The 9,916-nt window shown below is 54.0% G+C and overlaps 1 protein-coding gene across 1 annotated transcript; it reads left to right on the plus strand.

The window, feature by feature from the left end:
• Positions 1–225: 225 nt before the first annotated feature.
• On the plus strand, positions 226–1,350 carry LOC137310531 (zinc finger protein ZFP2-like). The gene has a single exon (XM_067978300.1). The coding sequence runs from the start codon at positions 226–228 to the stop codon at positions 1,348–1,350; it is 1,125 nt and encodes a 374-aa protein (XP_067834401.1).
• Positions 1,351–9,916: the final 8,566 nt, after the last annotated feature.

Genomic DNA, 9,916 nt, shown 5'->3' on the forward strand with positions numbered 1-9,916 from the left:
CAATTGAGTTGTCCTGTTGAACTCGTCCTCCTCTGATCTTCAGCAAGGGAAATGCATCCGGAGGAGGGGCTCTTTCGTGCCTAGGATTTGGGCAGCGTGCTTTGCCTGAGATCCACTGCCCTCGCTGCCTCGTCCTTTGTGCGGAGTCTCCTGTTGCTCATTTTCCACCCTCGCCTCCCCCCAAAGTGCGGAGTCTTGTTCCTCGTCGCAAGGGCAGGAGGGAGAATGGATCCGCAAACCGCTGTTTCCCCGCCCTCCGACCTGCCAGGGGGCGAGCGCGCCCCCCGGGGGGACAAGAGGGTGCAGTGTCCCGACTGCGGGAAGATGTTCAGCCGCCCCTCCAACCTCAAGATCCACCGCTACATCCACCTGGGGCAGAAGCAGTTCCAGTGCCCGACCTGCGGCAAGGCCTTTGCCCAGCCCTCCGGCCTGCGCCAGCACCAGCGGGTACACTCCGGTGACAAGCCCTTCACCTGCCCCGTGTGCCACAAGGCCTTCGCCTGGCTCTACGCCATGCGCCAGCACCAGCGTCTCCACACTGGCGAGAAGCCCTTCGCCTGCCCGGTGTGCCACAAGGCCTTTGCCCGCTCCTCCGACCAGCTGGTCCACCAGCGCATCCACATGAGGGAGAAGCCCTACCGCTGCTTGGCCTGCCCCATGAGCTTCGTCCGCTCCTCCTCGCTACTGATGCACCAGCGGGTCCACACCGGCATGAAGATCTACAAGTGCCCCATTTGCGCCAAGATGTACAGCCACCTGTCACCCTTCTCCACGCACAGGTGCTGCCACTCCGGGGAAAGCTCCGACAGATCTCCGGCCCAGGCGAAGACCCCTGGTCCCAACGGGGACCCTTCACCTTCCTCCTCTTCCTCCCCCCGCCCACCGAAGCAGCACCTGTGCTCGGTGTGCGGGAAGAGCTTCTCCCGGCCGTACAGCCTCACCGTCCACCGGCGCGTCTACACCGGCGAGCGGCCCTACAAGTGCACGCTGTGCGACCAGGCCTTCGCCCGCGCCTACAGCTTCCTGAACCACCAGCGCCTGCACAGCGGGGACAAGGCCTACAAGTGCTCAATGTGCGGGAAGGCCTTCCTCCGCTCGACGGCCCTCCTGGTCCACGAGCGCATCCACTCAGAGTGGCCTCGGCGGGCCTTCAGCCGGCGGTCGCAGCTGTTCCGGCGCCGTGCGGCGAGGTCCGGTTCGACCCCTCCCCCACCCGCCTCCGGTCACTCGGTTACCCCTCCGACCTCTCGCGGGATCGGCGCGCCCTCTGAGGGGAGGAGCTCTCCAAATGCTGGGCGTGTGAGAAGGACTTCACCTCGTCTCCTGAAACGTCACCAGACGCAGGAGTAGAAATCCAACTTGGGCGGCAGCGCATCAGCCACCCGTTATACGCCCGGCCCGATATTGGGTTCCATTGGCTATACCGCCCGTTATACGCCCGGCCCGATATTGGGTTCCATTGGCTATACCGCCCGTTATACGCCCGGCCCGATATTGGGTTCCATTGGCTATACCGCCCGTTATACGCCCGGCCCGATATTGGGTTCCTTTGGCTATACTGCCCGTTATACGCCCGGCCCGATATTGGGTTCCGTTGGCTATTCCACCCGTTATACGCCCGGCCCGATATTGGGTTCCCTTGGCTATACCGCCCGTTATACACCCGGCCAGATATTGGGTTTCCTTGGCTATACCGCCCATTTTACACCCGGCCTGATATTGGGTTCCGTTGGCCATACCGCCCGTTATACACCCGGCCCGATATTGGGTTCCGTTGGCCATACCGCCTGTTATACACCCGGCCTGATATTGGGTTCCATTGGCTTTACTGCCCGTTATACACCCGGCCTGATATTGGGTTCCATTGGCTATACCGCCCGTTATACACCCGACCCGATATTGGGTTCCGTTGGCCATACCGCCCGTTATACACCCGGCCTGATATTGGGTTCCATTGGCTTTACTGCCCGTTATACACCCGGCCTGATATTGGGTTCCATTGGCTATCCCGCCCGTTATACACCCGGCCTGATATTGGGTTCCATTGGCTTTACTGCCCGTTATACACCTGGCCCGATATTGGGTTCCGTTGGCTATACTGCCCGTTATACGCCCGGCCCGATATTGGGTTCCATTGGCCATACTGCCCGTTATACACCCGGCCCGATATTGGGTTCCGTTGGCCATACTGCCCGTTTCACGCTTCCGCTCGAGATGGATTTCTGCCCCACAATATATAAACCATAGTTTCTCAGCTTCAACTCTCCCAACTCGTTGACTGCTGCCAAGAGGTACAACCTTCACAGGAGACATTGCAGCCAGGAAGCTTCTGACACAAGCAACAAGAGAACATGTTCGAAAGAAGGACAGAAAAAGAACTTGCATTTATTTAAAGCACCTTTCATGACCTCAGGATGTTCCAAAGTGCCTCACAGAAAATGAAATACTTTTTAACGTGTCGTCACTGCTGTCGGCAAATGCAGCAGCCAATTTGTGCACAGGTGCGGGGTTCAGGGTGAGGGGAAGGTGAGGGGTGAGGGGAAGGTGAGGGGTGAGGGGAAGGTGAGGGGTGAGGGGAAGGTGAGGGGTGAAGGGAAGGTGAGGGGTGAAGGGAAGGTGAGGGGTGAAGGGAAGGTGAGGGGTGAAGGGAAGGTGAGGGGTGAAGGGAAGGTGAGGGGTGAGGGGTGAGGGGAAGGTGCCAGGCCCAGGGTGTGAGGTTCAGGGTGAGGGGAGGGTGCGGAGCTCGGGGTGAGGGGAGGGTGCGGGGCTCGGGGTGAGGGGAGGGTGCGGGGCTCGGGGTGAGGGGAGGGTGCGGGGCTCGGGGTGAGGGGAGGGTGCGGGGTGAGGGGAGGGTGTGGGGTTCAGGGTGAGGGGCTCTGGGTGAGGGGCTCAGGGCGAGGGACTCAGGGTGAGGGGTTCAGAGTGAGGGGTTCAGGGTGAGGGGAATGGGGTGAGTGGAGGGTGAGGGGCTCGGGGTGAGGGGAATGGGGTGAGGGGAGGGTGTGGGTTCTGGGTGAGGGGAATGGGGTACGAATCCCGGAGAGTGGAAGGTCTCATTCAGACTGTGTTTGGCCTCGAGCTCACTAACTGTAACCTTGCTTCAAGCTGTTTAATTATGGGATGCTCAATACTGCCGACAAACAGTTTCAAAGTCCGGTGGATTAGAGCGGGTTACTTGAATTAACCATTGCTTACCAGCATAATAAATATGTATCAAATATCTGTAGAATGAGTGTTTTGGATGATTTAACCCCTCGCACACCTCCCCCTCTCAGGCTAATGTGCAATATTGTTGTCCAGAGCTCTGGTTAGTCCCCATCTGGAGTACTATCTTGTGTTGTGGACACTGCAGCTCAGGAAGGATATATGGGCCTTGGAGGGGGTGCAGTGCAGATTCCCCAGAATGATACAGTGGAACCTGCTTAGTTGCAATCGTTTGGGACAACCTCGCAAATTGCGATGAAACGGAAATTTTTATCAAGCGGGAAGCAACAAAAATGAAGGCTGGTCTGGTGCACAACAATTTTTATTTGTCTGGATTTCTTACAACATCTTGCTGAAGGCTGAAGGCAGGAGAGCATCTTAAAAAGTGATGGAAAATGCTCCCGTCTCGGGAGTTTTTTTAATGTTGCGAAGTCAGTTCTAGTTTGGCGGAGATTGGAAATCATCAAACCTTCGCCCTCTCCCTCCCTGCGCGTAGAATTCAACAAACCTTTCGCGACCTATTGCCTCGATGTATCGAGGCAGAACGCACAGTTGCTCTCTAACTTTGGGAATTACCAGCTCAGGCCCATCTTCGTTCACACCCTCTCCGGCCTCTGTTTCCAAGTCATTCAGAAAAGAAACCATTTCTGCGTCTCTCCGTACTTTCCCCGCCGAGTTCTGTGGCCAGCTCGAAAGCAAAATACTGCGGTTGGGGGAAATCAGACATAAAAACAGATAATGCTCGAGCGACTGGAGAAACTGGGGTTGTTCTCCTTTGAGCAAAGGTGGTTATGGAGAGATTTGATCGAGGTGTTCAAAATCATGAATTGTTTTGACAGAGTAAATAAGCAGAAACTGTTTGCAGTGGTAGAGTGGTCAGTAACCAGATGACACAGTTTTAAGGTTAATGGCAAAAGAATCAGAGGGGAGATGAGGAAACATTTTTTTACGCAGCGAGTTGTTCTGATCTGGAATGCACTGCCTGAAAGGGCGGTGGAAGCAGATTCAATAGTAACTTTCAAATGGGAATTGGATAAATACTTGAAGGGGAAAGATTTACAGGGCTGTAGGGAAAACACAGGGGAGTGGGACTAATTGGATCGCTCTTTCAAAGAGCTGGCACAGGCATGATGGGCTGAATGACTTCCTTCTGTGCTGAACTATACTATGATACTACTATGAAATACTCAGCAGGTCAGGCAGCATCTGTGGAGAAAGAAACAGAGTTAACGTTTCAGGTCGATGACCTTTCATCAGAACTGAGTTGTGCAACTGGTTCTGTGACTCAGACTGTGGACAGAGACTGTCGAGAGGAGAGGTGAACAGCTTTTAAACAAGTGCAATCAGGCAAAAGGGAAAGAACAAAAGGGAAGGTCTGTGGTAGGGCGGGGAGCAGGAGTGGTTAAATGGCAAAAGGAGGTGATAATTGGACAAATGCAGGCGGAGGAGGTGGAAATGGTGACAGCAGAATAACAGAGGGGGAAGGGAGCAGTGAAAATCGGTCAAAGTGGAGAGGGTTGACATGGCCCCGGGAATGTGGCGGACAAAAGACAGGGAGACCCCAGGGGTGCGGACCACCCCACCGGCCATGTACTGACAGGGGATCCCCACCCCAAGTACCAGCTACAGGGCCCTGGGGATAGAGCAGGGCCGAGGGATTGGTTTAGGATTGACACGGGGCGATGGGGAGAGAGTGGGACAGTGGGATTAGTTTAGGATTGATACAGGGCTATGGGGAGAGAGTGGGACAGTGGGATTAGTTTGGGATTGATCCAGGGCTATGGGGCGAGAGCGGGGCAGTGGGATTAGTTTTGGATTGATACAGGGCTATGGGGAGAGAGTGGGGCAGTGGGATTAGTTTGGGATTGATACAGGGCTATGGGGAGAGAGTGGGACAGTGGGATTAGTTTGGGATTGATACAGGGCTGTGGGGAGACAGTGGGGCAGTGGGATTAGTTTGGGATTGATACAGGACTATGGGGAGAGAGTGGGACAGTGGGATTAGTTTGGGATTGATACAGGGCGATGGGGAGAGAGTGGGACAGTGGGATTAGTTTGGGATTGATACAGGGCTATGGGGAGAGAGTGGGTCAGTGGGATTAGTTTGGGATTGATACAGGACTATGGGGAGAGAGTGGGACAGTGGGATTAGTTTGGGATTGATACAGGGCTATGGGGAGAGAGCGGGGCAGTGAGATTAGTTTTGGATTGATACAGGGCTATGGGGGGAGAGTGGGGCAGTGGGATTAGTTTGGGATTGATACAGGACTATGGGGAGAGAGTGGGACAGTGGGATTAGTTTGGGATTGATACAGGGCTATGGGGAGAGAGTGGGTCAGTGGGATTAGTTTGGGATTGATACAGGACTATGGGGAGAGAGTGGGACAGTGGGATTAGTTTGGGATTGATACAGGGCTATGGGGAGAGAGCGGGGCAGTGAGATTAGTTTTGGATTGATACAGGACCATGGGGAGAGAGTGGGGCAGTGGTATTAGTTTTGGAATGATACAGGGCTATGGGGAGAGAGTGGGGCAGTGGGATTAGTTTGGGATTGATACAGGGCTATGGGGAGAGAGTGGGGCAGCGGGATTAGTTTGGGATTGAAACAGGGCTATGGGGAGAGCGCAGGGCATTGTAGTTATTTTGGGATTGAAACAGGGCTTTGGAGAGGGCGGGACAGTGGGATTAGTTTGTGATTGACAGAGGGCTGTGGGGAGACAGTCAGGGAGAGTGCGGGAAAGATTAGTTTGCTCTGTTTCCATCTCGACTTTTGTGTTTCGATATCCCAGGTTGCAGATTTACCTGTCAGCTTGTCTCAGTGTTTCTAATTATGATTGACTCAGGAAGCAGATATATTTGAATTAATTCCTTTTCTGTATTGATGTATTGTTTCTACATTTGATCAAACCGTGTTATTCTTACATGACCCAAGAACCCTCTGTACCTTTTCTCCCACCTGGAATGCCAATTGTTAAATTCGTTGGCTATTTTTTCCCACATTAATTGACCAAACCTGCCTTGACAGACTCTCTGCACAGTCTGATTCACACAACCAGTTGTACAACTTGTCTCAGCTTCTATTTTTATTCTCAATGTGACTCAGGAAGCGAGGAGGACAAAGACTCGAACTTCTTTTATTTCTAAATGTAAACATAATGACTCAACTTAACACATTATATCCAGCCGCCTTCTCACTTTCCTCCGAGAGAACCTGGGTCACATCATCTGAAAGGTCTGTTGCCTCTTCTACCCTGACCGTCCTGGTCTGCTGCTCCTCTTGTCCGAGACAGAAATGTCAACTCTCTTCCAACTATTATAACCCACTTGTTTACGACTAATTTTCTTCCTGATCTTGGTTTTAACCATCCTCAATGTCTTTTTATCTTGTTCTCTTTTCTCAGGTACTGTCCCCCTCCCCTTCAAATCTGCCGTCATCACCCCCTCCTCAAAAAACCCACCCTTGACCCCTCTGTCCTTGCAAACTACCGCCCCATCTCCAACCTCCCTTTCCTCTCCAAAGTCCTTGAACGTGTTGTCGTCTCCCAAATCCGTGCCCATCTTTCCCGCAACTCCATGTTTGAATCCCTCCAATCAGGTTTCCACTCCTGTCACAGCACTGAAACGGCCCTTATCAAAGTCACAAATGACATCCTCTGTGACTGTGACCGTGGTAAACTATCCCTCCTCATCCTTCTCCACCTGTCTGCAGCCTCTGACACGGTTGACCACACCGTCCTCCTCCAATGCCTCTCCTCCATCGTCCAGCTGGGTGGGACTGCCCTCGCCTGGTTCCATTCTTGTCCATCCAGTCGTAGCCAGAGAATCACCTGCAGTGGGTTCACTTCCTGCTCCTGCATCGTTATCTCTGGAGTTCCCCAAGGATCTATCCTTGGTCCCCTCCTATCTACACGCTGCCCCTCGACAACATCATCCAATAAACGTGAGGTTCCACAAGTACACTGACGACACTCAGCTCTACCTCACCACCACCTCTCTCGACCCCTCCACTGTTTCCGATTTGGCACACTGCTTGTCCAACATCCAGTATTGGATGAGCAGAAATTTCCTTCAATTAAACATTGGGAAGACTGAAGCCATTGTCTTCGGTCCCCATCTCGGAGCGTAGCTGCAGGCGGGAGCGGACCTAGGAGAGAGCGCGGGACTCGGAGACTACTAAAGGCCCAGGCTCGAGGGCCTACCCGCACTCGGAGCGGAGCTACAGGCGGGAGCGGACCTAGGAGAGAGCGCGGGACTCGGAGACTACTAAAGGCCCAGGCTCGAGGGCCTACCCGCACTCGGACGGAGCTACAGGCGGGAGCGGACCTAGGAGAGAGCGCGGGACTCGAAGACTACTAAAGGCCCAGGCTCGAGGGCCTACCCGCACTCGGAGCGGAGCTACAGGCGGGAGCGGACCGAGGAGAGAGCGCGGGACTCGGAGACTACTAAAGGCCCAGGCTCGAGGGCCTACCCGCACTCGGAGCGGAGCTACAGGCGGGAGCGGACCTCGGAGAGAGCGCGGGACTCGGAGACGACTAAAGGCCCAGGCTCGAGGGCCTACCCGCACTCGGAGCGGAGCTACAGGCGGGAGCGGACCTAGGAGAGAGCGCGGGACTCGGAGACTACTAAAGGCCCAGGCTCGAGGGCCTACCCGCACTCGGAGCGGAGCTACAGGCGGTAGCGGACCTAGGAGAGAGCGCGGGACTCGGAGACTACTCAAGGCCCAGGCTCGAGGGCCTACCCGCACTCGGAGCGGAGCTACAGGCGGGAGCGGACCTCGGAGAGAGCGCGGGACTCGGAGACTACTAAAGGCCCAGGCTCGAGGGCCTACCCGCACTCGGAGCGGAGCTACAGGCGGGAGCGGACCTAGGAGAGAGCGCGGGACTCGGAGACTACTAAAGGCCCAGGCTCGAGGGCCTACCCGCACTCGGAGCGTAGCTACAGGCGGAAGCGGACCTCGGAGAGACCTACGGACTTAACTCCTGGACCTCAGATAAATAAGAAGCAAAAAGTAATCCAAAGTGGGACGTCACCAAGGAAGAGGTAAGTGATTGGTTGGTGAGTATTTTCCTGCTGAATTTGTCTAAGGTTAGAGTTTGTGGATTCTAGGGTCTCTGTTGTGGAGTGGGGGACTGCTGTTCAGCAAGGGCCCTTGAGTATACCTTTTAATTGAAGTGAAATTGGTGGGATTCATTTAATTTGAATTAATTAGTTAAAGGGTAAGTCATGTCAGGACAGCCCAGCCTCGTGTTATGCTCTTCCTGCTCTCTGTGGGAAATCAGGGACCCTTCCGGTGTCCCTGACGACCATGTGTGCGGGAAATGTATCCAGCTGCAGCTACTGACAAACCGCATTGCGGCACTGGAGCTGCGGATGGATTCATTATGGAGCATTCGCGATGCTGAAAACGTCGTGGACAGCACGTTTAGTGAGATGGTCACACCGCAGGTAAAGGTTGTACAGGCAGGAAGTAAGTGGGTGACCTCCAGGCAGAGTAAGAGGAGCAGGCAGGCAGTGCAGGGGTCCTCTGTGGCCGTCCCCCTCTCAAACAAATATACCGCTTTGGATATTGTTGAGGGGGATGACTTATCAGGGGAAGGCAGCAGCAGCCAACTTCCTGGCACCAGGGGTAGCTCTGCTGCATAGGCTGGGAGGAAAAAGAGTGGAAGAGCTATAATGGTAGGGGATTCTATCGTAAGGGGAACAGACAGGCGTTTCTGTGGCCGTAAACGTGACTCCAGGATGGTTTGTTGCCTCCCTGGTGCCAGGGTCATGGATGTCACTGAGCGGCTTCAGGGCATTCTCAAGGGGGAGGGTGAGCAGGCAGAGGTCGTGGTCCACATTGGGACCAACGACATAGGTAGGAAGGGAGATGAGGTCCTGCATCAAGAATTTAGGGAGCTAGGTAGCAGATTAAAGAGCAGGACCTCAAAGGTTGTAATCTCTGGATTACTCCCAGTGCCACGGGCGAGTGAGTATAGAAATAGGAGGATAGAACAGATGAATGCATGGCTAAAGAGTTGGTGCAGGAGGGAGGGTTTCAGTTTCCAGGATCACTGGGCCTGCTTCTGGGGAAGGTGGGACTTGTACAAGTCGGACGGGTTGCATCTGAACCAGAGCGGGACAAATATCCTTGCGGGGAGGTTTGCTGGCACTGTTGGGGGGGGTTTAAACTAACTTGGCAGGGGGATGGGATACAGAGTGGAGCTACAATAGGGGGTGATGTGCAGCCAAATATTGAGAAAAAAACAAGTCAGCTTGGAAGACAGGGCAAATATGTAAGAGCAAGGCTGGATGGCATCTATTTTAATGCAAGGAGTCTTGCAAATAAGGTGGATGAACTGAAGGTGTTGATAAACACATGGGAGTATGACATTGTTGCTGTCACAGAGACATGGTTGAGGGAGGGGCACGACTGGCAGCTCAATATTCCGGGGTACAGAATCTTCAGGCGAGACAGAGGGGGAGGTATAAGAGGAGGGGGGGTCGCAATATTAATTAAAGAATCAATTACTGCCATAAGGAGGGATGATATATTAGCAGGTTCCTCAAATGAGGCCATATGGGTGGAGCTTAAAAACAAAAAGGGGGCAAGCACTTTGATGGGAGTGTACTATAGACCCCCAAACAGTCAGGGGGAGATAGAGGAACAGATATGTAGGCAAATCTCAGAAAATTGTGCAAATAATAGGGTAATAATAGTGGGGGATTTCAA

The sequence above is a fragment of the Heptranchias perlo genome, unplaced genomic scaffold (assembly GCF_035084215.1).
Source record: "Heptranchias perlo isolate sHepPer1 unplaced genomic scaffold, sHepPer1.hap1 HAP1_SCAFFOLD_260, whole genome shotgun sequence".
Classification (NCBI taxonomy): domain Eukaryota; kingdom Metazoa; phylum Chordata; class Chondrichthyes; order Hexanchiformes; family Hexanchidae; genus Heptranchias; species Heptranchias perlo.

Coding starts and splice junctions, on each gene's coding strand:
- LOC137310531 (XM_067978300.1), top strand. CDS start 226: ATGGATCCGCAAACCGCTGTTTCCCCGCCCTCCGACCTGCCAGGGGGC.